This window comes from Cygnus atratus, chromosome 10 (genome assembly GCF_013377495.2).
Source record: "Cygnus atratus isolate AKBS03 ecotype Queensland, Australia chromosome 10, CAtr_DNAZoo_HiC_assembly, whole genome shotgun sequence".
NCBI classification, from domain to species: Eukaryota; Metazoa; Chordata; class Aves; order Anseriformes; family Anatidae; genus Cygnus; species Cygnus atratus.
This window is the reverse complement of record NC_066371.1, coordinates 6,417,536-6,442,092: the sequence shown is the minus strand read 5'-3', so window position 1 is coordinate 6,442,092 and position 24,557 is coordinate 6,417,536. Positions and strand designations below refer to the sequence as shown.

At 46.6% G+C, this 24,557-nt stretch overlaps 1 protein-coding gene across 2 annotated transcripts in view; it reads right to left on the bottom strand.

Moving 5' to 3' along the window:
• Positions 1–24,557, bottom strand: part of LRIG1 (leucine rich repeats and immunoglobulin like domains 1) — an 87,536-nt gene that overhangs the window by 42,571 nt on the left and 20,408 nt on the right. For both annotated transcript variants that reach the window (XM_035546897.1, XM_035546898.1), the window contains exons 2-3: positions 12,144–12,215; positions 7,465–7,539 (exon numbers count right to left, since the gene is read on the bottom strand). In XM_035546897.1, the coding sequence (XP_035402790.1) occupies positions 7,465–7,539; positions 12,144–12,215 (147 nt within the window). The remainder of the gene's footprint in view (positions 1–7,464; positions 7,540–12,143; positions 12,216–24,557) is intronic.

Here is a 24,557-nt window from a genome sequence, read left to right as displayed (position 1 = left end):
TCTGCAGAGGGACAAGTTGGGAGCCATCTTGTACGTTGTGCGTGACGCACCTGCCCTGGGACAACGCACCAGAAGATGCTTTACGTTCACCAGTTACATCTGCCCTGGGGCAATACCCAATCTTTGGCTAGGAGGAAGCAGAACCACCCAAACTTACTTGGTCTTAGGGTGTAATGAACATGTGGAACATGCGCACAAGATACCGTTCCCGTATTCCAACTCCTAACACCTTGTACTCTGTCCCAAAAGACCATTTGGGTCATCCATCCCCTTCCTCCAGAACAAATCCTCACCTAGCATGGCAGCTAAGCAGCACACAGACTTGAGAGCAGAAGCAAGCTGAGCCTGAAACAATTCTCTATCTGCAGGAGAAGCTGCCACGGCTGCACATGAGAGTTATGCTCACTAGTAAAGACATAATAAAGTAGCCTCAAGGGGTAACTGCTATTCCAAGAACTGCCACCATCTTTCACTATCTTTTTCCTCTGGCTAATTTTTACATTGCTCTGTATCTGCGCGGATTGCGTTCTGATGATCTTTTATTGAGTCTGAGGACCGCGTGTTTCATTTCTGCTGCTTTTCTAGAAGAAATGATTACTCATTTCCCTGGAATAGCCTCAGATCCTTCGCTGTTTCCATGCACTCACATTATATCTGAAAGCTTGCAGAGGAGATGCAAATGATTAGAACAGTTCCAACAGCCCAAACAAGAAGTCAAAACAGTGTCTCTTCTGGTGCATGGGAGCACATGATTAATGAGAATTTCCTCCACTGGGAAAGGCTCTTGCAGTCTTTGGCCTCAAAATCCAGCGGACTTTACACACCAGAGCCTTGCCATGAACTCTGAGCAAAGCAAACACGAGAGGTAGGTTTAAGAGTATCTTATGCCTGTATGTTGCTTGCACACTGAACATCCTTGACTGTCGGCATTCTTTCTATTCACCTTTCCACATCGATATATTAATATTCAAAAATAGAATCTGAGTAGCACAGCCTGTAGTGCAGACCAAAACCTCGGGAAGAAGTCTCCCTCCAGCCTCTGAAAAGAACTGCCTGAATAAACACTGGAGAATTGGTCCCTGCAGACATTACACCGACTGAAAACTGAAGCAAGCAGGGGCTGGGGGCTCCAGCAGCGTGAGCTGCCTGTTCAAACAGCTGGATCTCAATCTGCATATACCACTTTGCCTTACTTACCAGGGAAAGCTTTCTGTGTGCGAGACACCGTGCAACAGGGCAGGTAGCAGGGTTTTCTGGGCTGCCTGAGCCCTGTCCTGCACACAGGCAGAGCCTGCTGACTTCAACTGGACCCCGCACACGGCTGCATCTGACTCATCTGGATTTTGTGCTTATGAGTACAAAACCACTTGCTGCGACCCAGATGGAATTAACAGAGTATTCTCCTTATTTCTAATTATTAGATCATCCTTTTCTTACTCCAGCAAAGATGACTTGCAGACTAAGTCTCTTGGGGGTCACGGCAGTTGTTTTGTTTGTACAGCAATTAGCACAGCAGGATCCCAGGCCACAACCGAGCTAAGGCTACATCTATATGGCTGCATCTGCTCAGGCCTCAATTCCTCACTTAAGCCCAAAATTTCCAATTTTCAACACCACCTACACTGATGCTTATATGCAAGTGAACTCACATCTCACGTATGGACCAGCTTGGACCTGAGCTGTATGCTGGAAACAGTATTGATGCAGCAGTTTCAAGCCCTTTTCTCTAAGGGCTACCCAGAGCAGTCAGGAATCGAAGCAGCAGTTCTCCTGATACTCAACCAAGTCTTCGCTATCTAACTTGAAAACCAAAATCACACTTGGCTCTGATCGGTGGAGTGTAGTGACCGAGCACCGTTTCAGCTAACGGAGCAGGACACGCTTGTCTTGGATGAAAGCGGAACAGCAGCTCAAAGAGTCTAACGGACCACAGGGGTCTTCAGAAAGGCTCTGCAAACCCCAGACAACTCCAGAGAAGCAGCATAACAGCACTGACATAACAGTTGCTTCCCCAAGTATTCTCTAAGAAAACAAAAGTCAGCTGCTCCAGGAGGAAGATCAACTAACTGTATAATCCCAAATCTGCCATGTTAGGGATCCCCACGACTGGTCAACTCATCTGGTACAAAGTGCAAACGAGATGCAATGAAAATTAAAGCTAAAGTCAAGCAAAAAAGGGTCATGTTAAAAGTTTAACTAATTCAACCAAGAAGTACAGTGAAATCGCCAACACTTCAGACAAAAAACTCTTAGAAACTGTGCGGAACAAGTAGAAACATTGCTCCTGATACAGGAATTACTGGTCTTTGGCCAGTATCACCCCAGACATCCAGAAGGAACACAACGCAGCGCCCACCTTCACCATCATGCTGCTCCAGTGAGCATCCGAACACACCACCAGTCCTTTCCAACAGGCACTGCATGTTCCCTGCTACTCCCATATCCCAATTCTCCATGTATTTAGTTCTCAATTTTACATGATCTATTTTGCCTGTGGCACAGTAGATCATTTACCCTCCTCCTATTAGCCCTCTCTGTTTAATTACAGTTTAATGCGAATTGATCTTTACATTAATGAGCCTGTAAGGAAGATTGATTTTTTTCAAGAGACTTTTATGCTCAGTTTGGCAGCAGAGTGGTCCTATTGATTTCGCTTTCCCCAGTAAATACGCAGTGTTGCTGCATCCTCTGTGAATCAGCTAATCCTATTTCACACTCTTTTCCTCCAAAAAAAATCCTTGCTCTGACTTCCTTGTTATCTGTGTTTATTCACAGCAAGATCATGGGGCCAATGCACCTCAGACAGCTGTGGCTGTTGGTTACACACAGCGACTGCCGTGGGTCACTATCCCTTTTGTTCCTAAATGGCTGGGGGCTTAAAAGACTTGCAGTGAAAGAAACGAAAGTTATTTTTAAGTGTTTAATCTGTTAACTTCCTTAATTCCTCGCCAGCTAAGGATGTGGCACGGAGCGCTCTGTTTACCACGCCTGCTCAGAGGTCTGGTTAGCAGGCCCTCCACCGAGCTCTCCAGCTGCACAGCAGCCTGTGCCGGCGTGTCTGCGGCGGTGGATGCAGGCTGAATCAGGCTGGCCACCTCGGAGCCAGGGCGGAGGATGAGGATCGAACCCCCATCGCCCCTTGCAGCCGCCCCAAAAGCCCTCCAGCCCTGATCGCAACTCAGCTCCTCCTCTCGTCCTCCACACTAGCAAGGCTAGTGACTCTTCACTCAAGCTGGCCGGGAAGTTGAATGTAATAATTAGATTCAGATCTGCTTTAAAGAAATGATTTCATCCATCCTCCTCTCCCCCACCAGATCAGGTCACAGCTCGAGAAAAGTCTTCTCAAGAGCCTACAGAGTTAACGCACTTGAGTTGCAGCAGAACATTTGGAAGGGAAATCCTCAGCCAAGTGGATGTCAGTGAAAACATCCTGCCATCAACTCCCAAACGTCCAAGTCTAGGAACTGTAGCTAAATTACAAATGCTGTGGGAATTTCAGGCAAGATTCTCCTCTCAGCTACTCCGATGTAATTTCGGAATGAATCCAGATTCACAGTCTCTCCCCCTCCCAGCTGAATTTCCTGGCTTTTGTTTGCACTAACAGATGTTTGCATTTAATGTCTGTCTTTATTTGGTAACCAGTACATAGATTATTTTTCCCTTCTGTTCTATTAAAAGCCTTATCAAGTCCCTTATGTTTGCTCTCGTTGAGATGAACGACTTTGGCAGTATTTTCAACATGCAAGGCAAACTGACTCTTCAAGGAATAATTAAGCTGAATTAAACTTCATGGCAGTATATTAAGGCACAGCATGTTTGATACATATGTTATCCTTGCATCCATCTGCAGCCTGAAACATCCAAAGGTTTGCAGTAAGTCTTGAGAATTCTCTCTCCTACAGATTCCCACATGCTTGCACATACATAACTAGCCCACGGTCCACAACACGAGGTCAAGCAAATCTGGAGTGATGAAGACAGGTATAGGGATCCCCAAAATAGGTAATGCAAAGTGACCAAGCTCGTTGAAAAAAAACTTAAATTTGAGTTTGGCAGCATGGCCGATTTCTTTCTCCCAGCATCATGAGGACTGAAAGTCTCTTCCCCAGCTTAGGAAGAGCCGGAAAAGAAGTAACTCATTCACGAGGACCATTTTGAGTGACAAATATACAACCGTTGCTTTTATAATACATTCACAGCCCTTTGGAAATACTTAACCACATGCAATATACAAAACCTACTTCAGAGGTTTGTGAGGTAAACACACTTCACACATTTATAAACACTGAAAAAAAAAGGAAATGTATTTATTTTTCTTTAGCAGTAAGAATACACTGTAACACTATATACTCAAACATAAACCAATTGCTCAGTACACAGTCCTCATTATGAGTCTTCACCCTGGGTTTGGTTTGGCAACCTCCCCAATTATTACTTCATGGATCTGAAGGCCAGAAAGAACCGGTATGATCATATAATCCGATTCCTTACATCACACGAGGCCAAAGAACTTTACCCAACAATTTGCGTACCGAGCCCATTAACCTGGAGTTGAACCAAAGGACCATCTCTTAGGAAGCCATCCAATTGATTTAAAGACTCTCAAAGATGGAGAAAGCCTCACTTCCTCAGCAAATCATTCCGATGCACGTTAGTCAGCAACATCAATTAAAGCAGGTATTTTAAAACGTCTTTCAGATTTTTACCTCTGATAAAAAATAAAAGGAAATGCAGGGGTAAAAAAGTGTGGCATTCTCTGAAACAAGCTAAACAAAGAGATCCTTCTTGCTAAGGTATGACAGCAGCATTACAAATCCCACTATCAGAGTTATTTATGTGTAGCAGCTGAGGAAAGCAATACAGATTTCTGGAAAGTGATACTAAGCAGGTCTGTTTAGAGTACCGTCCTTTTATCATTTGGCTTTGTACCTTCCCCTTCCTTCTGTACCACTCTGAAATTTCAGAGAAGACGTAAATCTACTGCCTTCCACCAGGCAGTATTACTCCTTTCCAACTGCTTATTTCGTTTCAGAAATAAAAAGGCAAAGCTCTAACAATTTGGTCCTTTGCCAAAGGCTAAATTAATAGCAAAAATAACAACAGGGGCTTGTGAAAATTAGATCATTTATAGACTTCGTGAGAAAGAAAAGCTGATTTGAAGGGCCTAAAAACGATATCCTGGATGGCAAATTGTATGCAAGCTTTCCATCCATAAATCAGATTTCTGAAGTTTTGGAATCCCAGTGCATGAGCTGAGCCATTACACACTGGGTTATGCAGCAATTTGGTGAGCTCAGCTCAAGTGGCAAGCAGATGGCCTCATGTCAGGGGATAGTGCCTCAACAAGAGACCCTGCTTGGAGGGAGTTACTGCACGGCGCTGCAGCCAGCAGCCCCCAGATCACGAATCCAGACTTCACATGTGGTCACACGAGCACGGAGAGGCTGCGGCAGGAGGCAGAAATCAAACAAGTTGGGTTCACACCAACTGCATGTGACACATTTGACAGGTCTGATAACTGCTGAGACACAAGCCACCCCTCCACCCAGGAGGTGGAGTGGTTACGTACCAATTAAGCTGAAAGACACTCGCTAGATTCAGTGCTGATGATAGCACAGGAATATTTTGGCTCTTTGTAAGCTCTGTAGGAACACACTATACCCAAGAACCAGATCAAAGGCATCATATCTCAAATGAAAGCTAAACTTGCTTCATGCCAGGAGAGAGATATGGATGCCAACTTTAAGCTCAGATCCTTAAACTGAATTAAGGGAATGAAGGAGTTCTTCTGCTTTGCATATTTTAACACTGCCTAATGGAAAAGCAGGAATGGTGCCAATTCATTTCAATCAATTCTGTCCTTGATTTAAGTAATAGGAATGTACTTTTAGCCAACTGATCAAGGTTATCTTGGAGTAATTCAGAGCCTTTCAAGTCATGAGGGGACACTGGCATTTTCCACTATGAGGAGGTGCCCAACCGTTGCAGCTACAAAGGGGCAGGACACCTGCCTGCAGCTGTACGCTCCAAGGCCATGCACAATGGAAGACATCGCTTGAACTGCTCAGGCTCTTTGCTGGATGCCATATTAGCTATTAGCACTTCCCCTTCCCAGGAACTTGGGAGGTATCACGCATACCTCAGCAAAATTCCTTCTTGGTGTGCATTACAAGTAGACACATGCAAAAATAATTTTAGAAATCCACACTCTTAAGGTACTAAGAAGTATGATATTACGTCTTTATTCCCTTCGGCAGTGTCCCCAACCTGAGATCCTTGGTGGCAGATGTACGAGGGTTCTCAGGTGTCTAACACTTCTGCAGGCACCTAAACTACTGAAGTTAGCAACTTCAAAGTTTCTGCAGACCTAGCCTTGCAATCACCAATCACTCTCTCTCTCTCAAAGAAAAAAGTTGAAAGAGACCATAAAAATGGGTCTGGAATGAGTTCCCTGAAAGATTAAGACATGAATAGTCTCTGGCTTTAAGAGAAAAGAAATAACCAGAACAGTGCCAGGAGAAAAAAAGAAAAATCAATATAGAAAAGGTAAAATTATATACTCCTTTAACAGTACGAGACAATGGTTGAAATCCAAATGCTGACAATAAAGAAAAACAAAATATTTTTACTCAGTACATGACTGACCTGTGGAATTCAGTGACAAAAGTTACCACTGACCATAAGTTTTCAATGGTTAGGCAAGGGATGAAGTGTTAGTGAGACAAACGAGTACAATCACAAAAATAACAATGCCATAAAAGAGTTTCTGCCTTCCTCCATCAGCAGGAATGCAACAGTGACAATGGTAGACTTCAGTGTGCATTTCTGCTAGGACCATCTTATTCTGTAACTATTTTCATGGCTGCTCATCCTGACATTTCCACAGGCTGTATGGAAGCACTGCCCACCTTATTTATCTGTGACAGGACACCACCCAATGGACCCTTCATATTAATCACAGCTATAATCATTTTTCATTGGGGTTCTGCTGACATGCAGGCCAAAAGGTGATATTTCAAATCAGTTAACATTCGCTAAATCCTGGGCAGCTCCACTCCAACCAGATGCTGGAACCCAGACTGGCACAGAAGTGGCTTTTAAGACTCTGGAGACATTTACACAGACTTGGCTGTGCTGACAGACGGACATTACGGTTGCCTACTTTGAATCACTCCATAAAATTACATATCAGAGAAATGATCTGCACTAGAGTTTGCAGATTTCTAATCAGCCTGCAAGCGTTATCTTGTGCCCTGCGCGTACAAGCTGTATTAGAACAGCACATTTATCATACACGATCTCACAAATCTCAACTCCAGATGTTTCTTAATTAAGGTATCAAGCCTGATAGCGAAATCTGAAGAGCTAGCAGAAGCGGGTGTGACACACGAAACTGAGTAGCAGTTACATCCACCCCACAAACAACAGCAGAAAGACAAAAGTAATGAGGCCACAGCAACTCACAGGTGGAGGGCACGGACACTGGAAGATGCAGGTCCCAGGGAGGGAATGGTGGTCAGCTCGTTGTTGTTCAGTCGCCTGCAACAAGAAGAAATTAATCGTTTAGGCAAGGAGCCTACAAGGAGGTGTGCATGAGCTGGGCATCTGTCTTCACTGACCCACCAGGAACACCAGCTTTTTGGCAGAGGTCTCCATCTCAAGGGGTTTATCTGCATCTGAGTTTCACATCTTCACTCCAACTGTTTAATAACTAAATGAGAGCTTCCATAACTTTTCCCACAACACCTTCTTTATCCAAGCAAGACTTTGCATCCCACCACCACCAACTCCATGCCCGGCCAGGCCGCGGGGGTGACATGGCGGCCCTCAGGCCGCACCGCCTCCCTCCTCCCTGTGCCAGGCCTGGCTCTGGAAATCCCACAGGGGCTGCACCACAGAGCTGGCTACAAACATGCAAAAACTGGCACTGGGCACCAAAATGCCACCAAAACCAGGTGACCTGCTCCAGCCAGCCCCCAGCAGCCCCACAGGACTAATAGCAATTGCAGACTGGCCCTGCTCCTGGAAATGTGGTTACAAAAATGTCCCCCTCAATGGCCTAATGTTTGAAGTGTTTTTCTGACTGAAAACAGATCCTCGCCATGTGACCGGCTCTTCCTTGGTTTAAAGAGCCCTTGTTTGTATGGTGAATTAGTCAATTAATTACTGTAACAGTCACTTGTCTGGCTGCTTGAAAATTACCTAATTTCTTAGCCATCCTGCTGCCCCCCCACCTCCCGCCTCCACATGCTGAAGCCATTAAACCCGAGCCCCTGCCAGGCCGAGCTGGGCAGGGTGGCAGCTCCCTGGGCCCCCAGCTGAGCTGATCGGCAGGGTCTTACCATGTCTCTGCCCTCAGCTCCTCTTAAAACTACTCCCTTCCCCTGCACAGGGGAGGCTCAAAAGCACCCCGATACTCGCAGGCCATGCTCCCCAGCCACCCCTTCCCAGGAAATCCTCAAAAATCACATCCAGATGCATCCAACCACAAAGCAAGAGCAGAGGAATGTGGTGCAGCTGAGGGGTGCTAAGCCCTGGGCATGAGGTGGGGAAATCCTAAATTCTGGTCTTGTTTGGAGATTTTTTTTTTGGCACTTAAAAAATATCTTTGGCAGGTGGGAGAGGGCAGTGATGCATCTATGGCAGAACTTCCTCCTGACTCCTCTGAGAGCAGGCACTGCATTTGATTTCACAAGGAGTTCCAGGTACTGCTGGGATAAAAGCTTTTCTCAGCCTCAGCTCTGCCTCTGACATTACACCCCTACCTTAAAACATAAGGGAAAAGAGCTGGAGGCATTGCAATACAGCAAGGAGCTCTACTTTGCAACTAAAAGCTCATTGTTACTGATATCACAGAAAGGTCTAGAGCTTTCAACAGTGCAAAGCAGGCTGGAAAAAGCATCGAGATGCATATTTTATATTAACATCCAGCCCGGCTTCTTTCTGAAAGCCGCACAAGGGGAAGGAGAATTGGTCCCCCCCTCCCACAGCCTGGGCCAGCTCTGGTTATGCAGCTCTAACACCAACCAGTACCTAACAAGTGTCCAAACCCTCCTGTGACGTAAGTGGGATCTTCAACTATCAGTGTCCTATCTCAGTTAAATAGCGCAGTCAGAAAGCAGCTCTCCCACCTCATTTTCTCTTGGCTTACAGTCACCAGTTGCTGATGCAGAGGAGACAGCCAAGCTCTGTATTTCTCTGGGATTTCCCTTTCCTCTTCCCCCTTCCCCCACGTTAAGAGCAACAAAATAGTAAAAACAAAGAACAGAACAACCAGGCTCAACAAAATTAAACATTCTCCTTTCTCCTTTGAGGACACAAACCTGCTGCCCCTGGATGGCAAGGGAAGGCAGGAGGGGGCCACCTGTATAAAATATTTAGCCCAGTTGCCAGGCTGGTGTCAAGCTGAAACAGAGCCTGCTCAAAAATAGCACAGCTCTCCAGAGCTTTCAGTGAAAGGCACTTTAGAAAATAAAAGGTGAGTTGTTTGTAGAGGAATTTTAGCACAGTTACTACCTCTTGTTACAAAATGAGCTTGGAAAACCTGAGAGCCGTGTAGCCATCACTCTCATGGATTCCATATGACCTGAGGAAACCCCACAAAGGACAAGAGGGCTGCCCCACAGCAACATCCCCCTCCTATCCTTGCAGCCAAGGCACAAGATCAGGGTGTCTTTAAAAGGGAAGGGACATGGGAAAAAGTACAGATGTCCTGAATGAGGGAGGTAACATCACGCTGCAGCCCCTTCTACCTGAGCTTCCCTCAGCACACAGCTACATATTCCTGAGTATATGGGATCTTGCGATTCATATCACTTTGAGCTACTGAATTGCCTCTTGCACAAAGTAAGAGTTCTAAGGAAAAAAAAAGCTTCTAAAAACAATAAAAAAGCCAGTTGCCTATGTACTGTTATTGCTTTATTACAATCTTAGCAAAGCAAAACAGAGCATCCAAGATAAGCTATGAGGTTTAGATCCCCAGTTTTCCCTGAATTTTACGAAAATGTCTGCAAACAAAAGGTTTCCAAAATATATGGTACTAATTATTCACACACACACAGATCTTTGAGCCCCATCTGTAATGCTTAGGAATCACAGGCTCCATGTTTGAAGCATCATGGGAGGTTTCAAGTCTTATCAATGCATCTATTATTTGGGGCAATCTCATTCCCTGAGGGTGACTTGGTTTGCCCAGCACAGCGCGCACAGCAAAACACTGACTTGCTCTCAAGACATGCCACAGCATGATGCTTATTTCATGAATGTTTGTAAAGTGCTTAAAAACTCAGAAAGAGATGCTCTGGCAGTACAGATGTGGTTCTCTTTGTGAAACGCAGTTTATTTCAGTGGTCTGTGGTTTAGCTGTTATTCAAAAGCAACCAAGATTGGTAGATAGGGCTTTTAACAGAGCTTCTCCCTCACACTTTCCAGAGCCTGCCTTCCAGGCTTTGCTCCAGACCTCTGCCTCCCTTTCTGTCTCCCATTTGACTGCTCCCTTTCCCTCCTATTCACTTATCCGCTGCCTCCCTTTTCCCTAACCCTGCCTCTCAAACAGCAAGCTGCTGTTATCTGCACCATCACTCTTCAGGCTAGGTTGCCTACCTCCCCCAAACCCTGACATTTTTCATGTTCAGTGCAGAGCCCACCCTGCCCTCAATGCATGCAGCACTTTGTGCACGGGGGCTTCCCTACCAGAAGCCATACAAATCTCCCAGCTTCGTGCTCCCAGTCACACACCTGCAGGCACTTCCACAAATAAAAGCTATTGCTAAGCCACAATCATGTTAGGATAACTCTAAAGTCTCATGGGATCAGGGCTGTGATTCTATTCTCTAAGCACAGAGCAATTTAAGGCTTTCCGCAGTTTAAAGAAGACAGGTCCCATAGGCAACGATTTGCTCACCTACATCACTTTCTTCTCCCTCCCCTCCTGCTCTCTGAGGCAATCACAACAAGCTGACCTCTGAGCACTGCGCTCACTCCCAATGCATATTCCTCGTTTTGTCACGATCCCCAGTAAGTCACTGCTGTTTGTTTAAGCAGGGGAGCCACGCGCAATCAGGCAGGTGGAGATACATTGCATTAATCCCCACAGTCCAATCCTGCAGGCATTAGTCAGGCAGAGCTCCCACTGCTGCAGACTGCTTTGCCTATTTAAGGATCACAGGATCTGGCCCCTCCGCAAGCCCCAGAGCCAACACTTAATGAAAACAGACAAAGGACAAGAGAAAATGAACGATATACACAGAGCACAGCATTGTTTCTGAAAGGAAATGTTTTTTCAGTTTCCCATGAGGCATCAGTAGCTCTTCAAACACAGCCCAAACCTCAAGTATGCCAGCAATTCAACATTCAAATGAGAGCTCATTACCTCAACCCACCGCTTACAATTTTAGTCACTTTCGTTTTTCAGAACCCAAAATCAGAGCTCCAGAAATTGCTGCAAATAGCTGACAAGCACAGCAGCCCTGAGAGCACAACTGCTGAGCATTTACACAGGTCAGGAGGCAGGACACCCTGCCATTCATTCCCCAGGCAAGATTTCCTTCCACCAGCCAGCCTTCTGGCTGTTGCAGCCAGCCTTCACTGGCTCCTTCTCTTCCCCCACCACAGCAGAAGACACCTCTTCTGTTTTAGGCTGTCCTACCAGACTTCAAACAGAATTTGTCCTGGTTCCAAAAGGAATACAAATGTCTAAGAAAGGAGGAGACACAGTTAAGTGCTTTGTTATCCACTACACTACACCTTTGTTTCCTGGGAGATTTGGGTTAGGTTGGCATCAGATATCACAATCCAGGCTGTTCTGCCTTGCTTCAGGGTTATCCTTTCAGCAAGGAGCTTTGTGTGTATGTACAGGTGTGTTAGCTGAACTGCTCCCTCAGAGCATTGCACAAGACAGAGGGAAGCAAACACCAGTGATTTCCAATAACAGCTATGCTGCTTTAATTGGCTGTTGTGTTTGTTAATTGATTACTTTTTAAAAAGCAGTACAGGTACAATATAAAAAACTCCACACCAAGCCAGATGTGCTCAATCAAATTCGCTAAAGGCAGACATCATCTTGGGAAACTATATACAGTTTCCTGCTGTCCCATAAGCTGCCCTTGCAAAATAAAATTAAAGCCTTACACGTAAATACTTACACTTCCTGCAGGTTCAACAGCTCTGCAAAGGCAGAAGGATCAATCTCTGTCAACTTGTTGTAGCTCAGGTTTCTGTTAAAGTAAGAGAGAACAGGATGAGCATCATGCAGTCACTGTACTCAGCAAAACACACTCGTCGTAATTATTCTGGATTGCACTGAGAATTGGTAGGTTGTGTTTTTGGTTTTTTTTTAAGAGTACTTAAACACAGTAGGGTGGCACTTTTCTGCTGAATATGAGTTACTTTAGTTCTGTGATCAGAATGTTATTTAGCTTGCCCTAAGCTTTACGCTCTTTTGCATTAGTGTGGTGTTAATTTGTCTTTATATTACACAATTACATTATCATCCTTCTGTTGGTTATTCACAACCACACAACTAATTACAGATGAATAGGATATTTCCTGACAAATTGAAGTCTGAACTGAAACAATCAAAAAAAGCTTATCCTAAATAGTTTACAGACATAATTATACAGGGTGTTTTTATGTACCACTGTGTATCACAAACAAAATACACACATAGGTAGGTACACTTCCTGTGTCAACATAAATATATTTTACATTTTCTACGAGGCTGTCATTAGTATGCCACTAAATGTCATCATCATTGGTGATAACAGCTTTCAGCTGGTCCCTGTACTACAGGTTTTGTTCTTCAACAACTCCAACCATTTCTAACTACAGACAGCCCACATCTAGATCACATTCTAGCACCTTGCTGAGGCACAGGTTGTATTATCTGGAAACAACCTGCTGGGAGAGCAACTATTTAACGTGCTTCTGGAAGGAACGCACTGCAAGGGTGGCTGGGGAGAGCAAACCGACAAAATAATGCTAAAAGTGGCAAGAAAGCAACGCCAAAAGCAAGACCTTTGCTGTGCTCTGCTGCAACAGCCAAGTCCCCTCCAAGAGGCACCCTGTCAGCACACCCCACACAGGTCAAACCTGCACTTGGGGACTTACCAGGAGAGCACAGATCAATTAAAGACCAAGTGACTAATGATGCGGAAATTAACAAGTGTCCTAATTAACGTGATGTATGCAGTGTTGGCATGTTACTGTGAGTGTGTAATCTAAAGAGGGAGTAGGCAAATTGATGGGCGGTAGCGAGGAAAGGAACCGCAGGCAGTTGCGAGGAAATCGTGAGGGGGACCTGCTTTAATTTCATCCTGCTCCACACCCTGCTCTAGGATATTATCCTGGGTAAAACTCAACCCTCCTGTCTCCTCTGCAGGGAGGTTACACCCTCTTATTGCACCTCTGAACACAACCCAAAAGATTCATGGCCTGATTTTAGATAAGCCCTCAAACATTCAGCTGCTTATTCAAACCACCAAGCCAGTCTGACTGGAAAACTGGCCAATCTTCCCCGGTTTGTGTATTTTCTCTGCTTTAAAGCTGTGCCCGCAGTACCCGAAGCGGGCTTGGAGCCTGAACAGGCCTCAAGTCACCAGGGTCCCCCCGGTGGGCTTCCCCACACCGTGTGGGCCTGGAGGTGAGGGACAACAGGGCAGCTGCCATGGCACAGGGACCTCCTGCCTGACATACTCCATTGCACCCCGCAGAGGAAAATTCAGGCCTACAGCAACGCAAAGAGGAATTCAGACCCACAGCGACACTTGCAAGCACCAGGACTTGAAAGATCACCAACTTTATGTGCTTAGCAGGAAGTGATAAACGCCTCTTTTGAGCTAAAAAGCAGTTATTGATCACCTGCCCTTCTACAATGTGTTTTATGGGAAGTCCTCGAAGCATTCCCTTCACATGGTAATTGTCTGCATGCACTGTTCCCCATCACTTCAGAAATGCCCAAGACTGCTCCTTGCACCTTACCCAAAATGTACTTTTTTTTTTGGCCAATATCTGCTGTGAAAGAAAGCTCTAGTAATCAACAGCTCAGGATTCCTTTAGCAGAATCTAGGCCTAAAGCAACATAGGAGTGTAAAACCTAACCAAGCATCTAGTTTTAAAATATGCTGTCCTATGAGCCCCTACCGTCTTTTAAAACACTCAAGAGACCTTTAAATCAATACCAGCCTACAGCAGATATCCATTTCACTATGAACTCAAAGGCATTTGTCTAAATAAAAGTCAAACTGCAGTTTAAACTCAGAGCGCGTTTGAAAGCCAAGTCCATATTCATAGCACAATTATGAATTAAAGTGCAATTTGCCCACAGATTACATTACTACTATTTTGTTTTTTTTAAACCACACAGCAAAATCAGGTTGGAGCTTGTCTTGTCTGATATACAGGCGAAAAAAGAAAATATAACAGGTAATATATAGGCTCAACGCAGTAGGAATAAAGCAGACACAGAAATATTAGTGACGTACTGTAAGAGGGAAAATACAGCCATGGTGCTAGCGTGGTCATGACTGTGTCTGAATCCATCTGTTTTAATGTATTTCTATGCCTTCTATAGCTGCAAATCTTTGCCTTTTTTAAGGTAAAATATCCTCAAAACACTCCCCCACAATAAGCTCAGAGGCTATTTCACTACCCAAGCACTGAGGATCACAGGCACCAAAATGATCAGCTGCACACTTGTCAAAGGGAACAGATCCCTGGCTTAGGCAATGCTCAAACATTGAGTGATGCTGACATGACCTTCGAAAGCTCAAAAGTGAAAAAACAAAAGTCTTAGCAGATTAAAGGATTTTCAAGGCCATGGTCTAACATCTTCCAAAGCAACTTTCTGATTATTGTTGTTGCTATTTGAGAAGTTTGAACATCAAAGCCATTGCACAAGCAGCCAGCTTTTCAGAGAGCACAGCAGTATTCTGCCTACTCCAACAGACTCTCCAGTGCTTGCTACAGAAATACAGATGAAGTCCACCTTGTATGCCCGAGTCTTCAGTTTGCCCCATGCTACCCACTCCAATTTCTATCTGTCCTCACCGAACATATAACATGCCGTTCAAAAAATCGGTGGGGAAAATGAAACACAGAAATACAGCGTCAGTGCAAAATAAACAGGAGACTTGAAAATAGATAGATACACCAAAATAAAGTTTACTCTATTTCTGAGACTGGCTGTATTTTACCTTGCATTAAAATGCCCAGCAATTTGTCGCCTGCAGCATTAGCAAGCAAGGGATGTGATTCCCAGAACCCAGATCCCCTCACTAGACAGTATTTGGCATGCCAGTCACAGCATGCAAATTGGAGAAAGAATTAACGTGCTCTGATAGATAGATCATTGGGACCAGTAGTCAGGAAACCTCAGTCTGCTCCTGGCTCTCTTAATCTCCTGCTGTGTGACCGGGTCATGTCACATCACCTCTCCAGAGCTTTTGTTTCCACAGCCACCCTTTGTCTGTCTTGTCTATTTAGACTGTAAATAAAATTGAGGTAGGTATTGTCTTGGTTTGCCCGATGCTGATGAAATGAGGTCTCAGTCTTGGTTGCGTTCCAGTAATGCAAATACAGAAGGGAACTCAAAACTTGAGGTCATGGGTGCACGCGACGCTCCCCCACTGCAAAGCACAGGTCCCAGATGCATGGCAGCACACGGAGCGTAACAGGGGCTGTAACATCCCCACCGGATCAGCTTCTCCACACCAAGCAGCCCAGCAGCGTAGGCTGGATGGAGATGCCGAGCTTGGGGAATGGCTGTCCCATCACTGGAAACGGTCACACTTCTGTTCTGCCATAGTGCAATTCTCCTTCTCGTGGAGCCTCCTGATCTGACAGATGCTCCACTACCTCAGTTGCGCAGCAGTGCAACAGCTCTCGTGGAGCAAACACTTCTGCCATCAGTGTTTTAGTGTCTTCTGCAGAGCCCTACAAACCCAGAGCCCAAACCCTATTCTATCCCAGGGTAGGGCTCTCCCTAAACCAGATGGGCATCTCTTTGAAGCGGCAGTTTGCAAAGCATCATCATCTACAGTATTTTACAGCAGCTTTACAGGAGAAAAGGGCTTTGGTGTGTGGTCAGCACCTGCACCGGGTTAGCAATGCCTAAATGCAGAAGCACACCTGTACAGATAGCAGTCTGCCGCTGTCCTGCCTGCTTCTCTGCATGGACACAGTTCTGTTCAATTACTCATGGAAAGATATTTTGACCTCTCCAAGGCAGCTTCAGGGAAGCATCCTACAGAGGTCAGAAGCTTCTGCAGATAACAAAGACAGAGCAGAGCCACCAGCTTGAGCAGTTCCTAATAGGCAGCTTGTTTCCCTCCCCTCATTTGAAGAGAAGCTAGTGTAATGTGGTTTTTATTAAGGCATATTTTGATTTAGTGGCACGAGAAGTGCCTTATTTACCCATTACATACACTAAGTTTTCCTTGTATAGGCTAATCCAAGAGTGTAGGGTTTTCCCGCTCCTGTCAGTAAGATGCCCCGATGAGGAACCAAGAGCATGTTATATCAATATGGGAAGGGCCCTCTGCCATCTGTTTTATCCATTCCAGTCTCTAATTAAATAAGAAAGCAGTGTTTGTCTTTATTTGGCATTATGAAAGTGGCACTGTGGATCACTGAGCATGGCACAGACTCAAAGGAAAGCCTTATTAAGTAACCAGGTACATGGCCTGCCTTTACACCACTTCCCAAAAGTCATAGTGCTGTCACAGAGCGAGCCGTGCTTGCCAAGGAGGGAATCAGTCAGCTCTCTGACCCACGGGATGCCGATCCTGGCTCCCCAGGCAAGGCACAGGGTACACCGGGAGTTCATGAACAAGTTTTAGCTCTGTGTTGGGAACCTGCCCAGGGTGGAGCGAGGCACCTCTCCCTGGAGAACAGAGGTGTCTGGCTGGCTCGCCAGACAAAGGACTCAGACTCGTGGCTCCTGGTCGCGGCTCACCACGATGATGGCGGAGTTCTGCTCGGGGAGGTGGAGGCTTCCGACCCGCACATCAAATCCCTGCATCTGTCAGCGTGGAAGATTATGTCAAAAGCGTTTCTGCACCTTTTGATGACAGGCAGGGGGAGAAAAAGGAGGATGGCTCGAAGATCTGCCGCTGCCAACTGCGGCTTTCATTACACACTTTGTCAACCATTGTCATAACACAACTTTTCATTGCTCCTGCACAAAAGGGAGCCGAGGGCCCTGAACAATCGAGCCCTGCAATAGAAATTCCTCTGGCTAATCTGTCGAAAGATAGCTGCCTAGTCCGCAGCTCACTGAATAGGCACCAGCCTCTTCCCACATGTTTGTGGAGGACTTTACAGCCCCGGCATGGAGGCCCCGTGCACACTTGATTGGGTATGAAAAGCATGGCAGCAGCTGAGTAAGCCTGGAGATGGGGGCCAGGGGAACACGTCGCCTGTACAACAAGTATACAGCTGTGCATGGAAGAAAGCACGCTTGAATTTCTCTTTTAAACAAGCTTTTGACTCCCAGAGAGATAGCGGAGTCCTCATAAGCAGTGACATGCAAGGCTTAACACTGAGGCACAAAGCAATCAAAGGGACTGCAAGGATTCGGTCAGTTGTACAGACTGTAAGGACAGAAAGGAGCGGCTTTAGGGTTTTTTTTTCCCCTCCCGTGCACAAGAGAAGTCCCAAACCCACTCCTTTGGGGCAAGAGCAGCTGAACAGCTACTGCAGCCATCGCCAGCTGCCACAGCCAGTCCCATGTGCCCTTCGAATCCATCTGCTGAGCTGGTGGAAAACCACAGCTTCTTGCACCCCCGGCTGGCTCACTGCCCTCATCCCTGTCCCACCGCTCCCAAACTCAGCTCAGCAAGCCTGGGGCACCCACTGCTGCGGTGAGCTGAGCCCCTGGGGATTTCTTTCGCAGCAGGAGCCCTGCCTGTGCAAGGCAGGGAACATCCCAGCCGGCTGCTGCAGGCGCTTTGGAGAGGAGAGAGGGACCCTGGAGGAGTAGGGAAGGATGAGCAGCCCTCATGGGCAAAGATCTCCCCATCAGACAGATCCTGCCAGCAGCTGAGGCTTTGCTTGTGCCCGAGCTCAAATCCGCAGCAGATTAGCTTGGGTTGATAGCACACTCATATAAGGGGCTTTATGTGCAGAAGGGAGTCAACTTAAGGGCAACCCTCAAGCCGTAATATGAGCTAATTTGACAGTGAAGACAAACTTTGAGAGGTCATCCAGACACCCAGAAAGCTGCAGCATGAATCACTCACTCCCAGCCATGACTAACAATGCCGTCTGAAGGAAATTCCTGCAGCATGATTACCAAAGAATCAATACCATGCCGATCCCAGCAGATGCATGCAGACATTAATGCAAAAAAATACTAATTAAAACCACATCACTGAGACCCATTGTATCAGTCTGCAATTTAAGTTGTGGTTGAGATAGTTCCCTAATTCCTCCAGCCATCTTTGAATAACTTCAAATAGCATCTTTAGCCCCAGCTCCTGCACGAAGCGCTGGGTAGCACCAAGCTGCAACTGGGCTTTCTAAGGCTCCTACCAGGAGGATTCCTGTTCTTATCCGTCTCTTAAAAGGGCAGCGTCAGGTTATTTAAGGCCCTGTTCAGTTTATACAAATGTGTTTTGACAAAACCTATGATCTTATTTCTTCCTATTTTAATAACCTTAGCGAAACAAGAAAAAAATTGGCTTTGCTTGGAAGACTGTCTCCTCAAAAACACCCCAAATGTTTTAATTTTTTCCCCAAAGAAAAAAGATCAGCTTCAACTTTCCCTATATAATTGCACATATTGCACTGTGCTTGCATATCTACGTGCAAAGCCCTTGGTAACAGGTGTCTGCAGACCTCTTGCTATGCCCTGGCGAGATCAGGAGAACAGCGAGGACACTCATTTAACCAGGGCCTGATCCTGGTCCACTTGATGAGAGCTCTCATTATTTCAACCACTCCACATTCAAAAAATAAATAAAGTGAGATTTCAAGAAGCAAAGCAATTTGAAAGTCATCCAAAGCCATCAATGGCAGAGCGAGGACAGGGAGCAGCTGCTGCCGGGACAGGGACAGCACCTTCTTCTCCCTGCTGCCAGCGGGGTCCCGAACCAGCAGAAGAGAGGGCACAGCATGGCAAGCACAAAGGAGGTGTGACAGCATTCGGTTTTCTCTGCTTCTGAAAAAAATAATAGCAGCAGCCACGCTGCCTGCAGTGACTAAGGCTACAAAAGCTCCCATTATGGCTGCATATCCCTCTGCCCTAAACCAGACAGCCCAGTCAAAGGCAGTATTGTGCGCAGGGAACCGGGGATGCTGCACGGCTTAGAGCAGTGTTTAATTGCAGCAATTCTTCACCTTATTTGCTGCTGTTAAGCTGCACTGACTGAAGGAGGCAGGTTCTCTCCAAAACACATTGAGCCATCAGCTGCAAGAATTGCCTCAAGGCAAAAAAAAAAAAATTCAAAGGGGCCAGGAGCATCTAAATAAAAACAAACGTATTAAATTTAACATAAAACAATCCAGGTTTGCCACCTGTGGCAGGTAAAGCAGTTGGAAGGAAAATCAGGATGTGGAAGTTTTTAAACCCACAAATCAGCTCCACCCTTAATCTGCCCAGATCCCCACAGGGTTTGTTCTGGGTTCATTGTTTTGTTTAATTAATCTGCTGCTTACTCTCATGAGAAAGACGCATCCCAAAACCCAAACTGGGGGGCAAGTCCCTCGCTCCTCTGTACCGGGGGGCTGGAGGCCCCGCTCGGACACACGTGAACCCAGCAGCTCCCGCTTCCACCACCGCCGTGTCTCCTAAGGAAAAGAAATCGATAAAGGCCACGACTCCTGCATGAGCATTTTCAATTAAGGTTCCCCACTGTGTATTCAACATACTAAACCAATTTATTGAGGATTAACAACTCTATAATTTACTGTATGCCTACCTTACAGCAACTGCTAAGCCTCCATTAACTGACAATAACACACAAGAGCTGCATTGATAAATCAGCGCTAAGTGCTATTTACTGCTTCGGGTATTGCTACTCCTGCAAAGCAAATATTTTCACCTAAAAGTTGTGCAATTTTTCACCAGTACTTGCAGCAGATAAACCTCGTTAAACCTTTAGCTTTTTCGGGTGCCTGGAAAGACCCGCAGCACCACGCTCAGCGCCTGGCAGCCCGAGCCTCCCACTGCATGGCCATGCAAAATCCAGCTGTGGGCTGCAGGTCGAGCGCAGATGGAAGAGAGATAATTCAGAAACTCCCCGAGCACTGTTCAGAAGTTTCCACAGTTTAAGAGAACATCCGAGGCCGACAATCATTCAATAATATCCAATAACCCATATTTTTGAGATACAGTTCCTACCAAAACACAGAATTGTAACGTGCTCTGAAACCACGTGAATCCCTGAAGAACGCAGCCATGTCCATAAGCATTTCTGGTAAGCTCAGAAGTTTTTCTGGTGCTCCACCACCACGGTTTGTCCATCAGAAGCGTTATTCAGCAAGCACATCCCTGGGCACAGCTCTCGTGCTGCAAACAGCGAGCAGCACCCCAGCTGCTGGGGAGGGCGAGCATCAAACCCACGCTGAAGTTTTGGTGTGCAGCCAGCACTGCCCCTCTGCAGAGCCCCTCATCCTGGTACCCCAGCCACCGGTGCCACCAGCTGCCACCAAAAAGCCACCACGGCTGGCACAGAGCCTGTGCCCCAGCCCAGTCAATTGTTAGTGGTGTGGGAGGGCTGTGACCTCCCCGCAGCGTGGACCCGGCACTTGGTTCCCTCACCGTTCTTATTAATAGTTAATCAGGAAGGGCCAATCTCCCCCCAAAAAACACATTCGCTTGGAAGTGGCACAAAGGAATGTTTGTGTGCTGGTTAAAACTAGTCAGGCAAAGAGTAGGGGGGAAAAAAGCCTTAGAAAAACAGCGGGAGGGTTTCTACCGCAGCCCAAACCTCTCCAACACTGCTGTGCATCACCTCCCTAGAACAGCAGAAGGGTGCAAGAGCAGCAAGGCATCCATCTCCCAAAGACGGGGGATGGCTCTCACATGTGGCTATGCCGTGGTCCCACTAGCGATGCTCCCTCCTTCGTGTGCTCAGTGGCCACCAGTGCATCTGCTGCATGGCCAGCTCCAAAGTGTGCGCGCTGCGACTTGGATTTCCAGCCGTCTCCTTACATCTGCAATGTGCACAAGCTGACCGCAGCCGAAGCAGCCGGCCTGGCAAACCACCTCCCAGTATCGAAGCCATCAGTCCACCCCCAGTTCCCACCTGGTGGCAATGACCCAGGTCTCAAGACACTCAGCCAACTCTGCAGCTTCCTACCGTGGGGTAAATCCCCTCCGACTGCAGCCGCTATCCCCCTGCGATGGGAATCACAGCGCTGCCCTCCGTGCTGTGCCCACCACGCGGTTTTTCAGTTTGAAACCAAACCCAGCGAGGACATTCCCTCAAGTTTTCAATGCATGGGCTGTAAGACAGAGGTTGACTGACTCCAGAGATCCTGCACACGAAGAGGCACGCATATAACCCCAAAGCCCCACGTCCAGGACTGGTTACCCATGCCAGCAGCACAGTGGGTTGCATGGCCAGCTCTAATCCCCCTGAGGCACGGAGAACATATGGAAGTCAGCTCCCCATTTTCAGTTTAAAAATAGCTGCTTTGTAATAGTGAGCGGCATTTTAAGGGCAAAATATGCACATTTTAAGCTAAAAAAACGCCTGAGTTGGCCATCCTAGCTGGAGATGTGTGGTTAACGCAGGCATCCACCCTCCTCTCTCGAGTAATCAATGTCCAATCATAATGCACTCTCATTCCAAGCACTTTTATATTGCCAATAAAGCACCAAGCAATTTAATGGATTTCTAACCCCAAATTGAGTCAGTTGGATGCAGTACAGCTTCCAATTTGTTCAGCCTTAGAGGAAGCCCTGGAACAAAATGCTAGAAATAAAACCACATGCACTGATAACATTACAGAAATAGATGCACAAAGCAGCAAATGTTCTGCCCCTTTATTTTACCTGACCTCCAACCTGTTTTAATTGACCTCCAAGATGGAAAGGCTGCATTTAAAAGGAACCATTTCCACCTAGATCAAGAGAAATGAAAGCCAAGCTATATATAACGCGTTTGCTGCAAAACACGGCAAATAAATCTACCCAACTACCTTTCGCTTGACAATGAAAAGCCAGAAGAGACTTTCAAGTTAATTTACTCCGTATTTTACGTCCTAAGCAGAGCTATTTTCTAGATAAACTTGCTCTCTCTGCACATGGCCTGAACGCAGCACTGACAGCCTCCTTCACCCCCCAACCCACAAAGTGCAGCACTCGATGGCAGACAGCTGCAGCAGCAACGGGCTGAAGCCGCACATCAGAGGTGATGGTGTGATGGGGAAGTTTGCAAACTGGGGTCCACAGCACATCCCCTGCTAGGAGAAGAGCCTGCCCCAATGCTAAGAGCAGGGCCATCTATCAGCACCAGCATTCACACTTTTCCCTAACTCCTTCAATAGCGCTTACTGCTGGGACAGCAGCAGGGTACCTGTGAGGATTTCAGGGCAGAACAGCACAAAACACTGTTTTCCCAAACTACTTGCACATGTATGTGACTTCCAGAACATGCATTTACAGGTGCACGTACCACTGCACAGACACGTACACATCTGTAGGAATGCAGAGACTACACATCCATGGTTAGGTACACAGTCAAAAGCTTTATCATCAGAGACTGACAGCTGTACAGCTTATGACAGTTGTGAAGAGCACTAATACATCTTCATTACACTCAGCCCCAGCATACAATGCCACATCCTTTACAAATGCGTTATTTAAAAAAAAAATGTTTGAGAGCTTTACAGTTTTTATCAGTGCTGTTTTTCAACTCCTTTCACTTAAGAAGCCAGACTTCATTAACGCAACTCAAACAGTAGAAAGACTGAGAAAAAGGCAAAAATTATAGCCAATAAAATTTTAGAAAGTCCTTCCCACTGAAGCCTGGTATCTCAGGACGTCCCAGGATTAACAGACACCTCGATTTCCACAGGCTGCAGCGTGTGACTTCCCAGGTGGGTTCAAACCCCACACTAGCATCAGCCAGGCACCAAAACCAAGGCACCCTTCGCTTTCAGATGGGGAAGGTGTTTTCTCATCCACCCCAAAGGATAACGCTGTCACCTCCCTGGAGGTGCACCCGATTTATTATTCGGTGAGCTCCCTCAGGTTTGTGCAGTTTCGCAGCTGAAGGCACCACGGCTAATTCAGGGTGGGCAGATGTTATTGAGGTTGAACCAAGGACCAAACTTTCTCTTCCATAGATTTTTATCTTCTCCATGTTGTAGAAGGCTAGCAGGATGAGAAGGGGAACATTTCCTTAGCCTTCTGCTACAGGAAGCAATTAAGGACCCAATCTCTTGGGAAACCGCTGGATTCTGAAGGTATTTGGATAAGCTTATTTCATCTTCTTTTAACTATTATTCCTGGAATCACGCTGCTCCACTTGGCATTTAAGACCAGACGTCTTGCTGTATTTCTGCCCACCAGAAGGTGCTTATATGCCAGCGGAGGCTCCAGTTGGCCTCCGCCACAGGGAACCCCTTCATCTGAAGGAATATCTGAAGGAAGGCTTCATCCGACAACTTCTGCAGGACGGCGGTAAAAGAACACCAGGTCCTTCCCTCTTGCTTCGAGGCTGCCCCACTCAGGCGTAACCCAAAGTCGATGCCAGCTCAAAGCTGCCCGACGGCCTCTCAGAATAAGAAATAAGCCCAGTAAGAACAGAACTCCACGTGGGTGGCCACCTGGCTGCATTGCAAATAGAAAAGCTAACACTCCAATTAGGCCAAGCACAGAAATGCCCTTTTTGCTCTTCCGAGTGGTCCTCGGGAGCCGGGCGCCGTGCCAGGGCGCTCGCCATTCACTGCTCATGCTGCGCCTCTCGTGAGGCACGCTGGCTCCACATTGGCACCTTGCACTCCAAAAAACAATTGTTTTTTAAAAAAATGAAGGCAGACAGTGCTCTCAAGGCTTATCATGTGGGGAGGGCCACAGGTGTGCTCACAGCTTAGAGAACTCAAACCTTGCCCTTGTGAGAGCAGGCAGATTAACCTCTGAAGGGTAAGAAGAAGGAACGACACCATTTCCTAAGGGTCAGAAAATTCATGGGGTTTGTGGAAAACCTCACTCTGAGCACATAGGATGGAAAAGGGTTGAGTTTTGCACACAGAGGAGATGAAATCCCGAGACATCCCATGATGGAGGACCCAAGGCACCTCACCAGGGGTTCTCAGGAGAGGTAATGAAGGTGACAAGTCCAACAAGACCCAAGGGCAAGAGCACCTCACATGGCTGAAAACCACATGAGAAACACCTACGCGACTCACTACCACAGCTGTGAAGCCACAGACTTACCAGCATTACAAAAAGTACAGGTTTATATTGTTGTCAGCTCCTCCCAGCGCCCAGGATTGGATTCGATTCACAGAAGGAAGAGGGCAACAAATGGCCCCACCAAAGCAGCCAAGGGGAGATGCTTCTCCTGGGGGCAGCTCACAGCCCGACTATCTGCTGCAGTCCTTCCCAA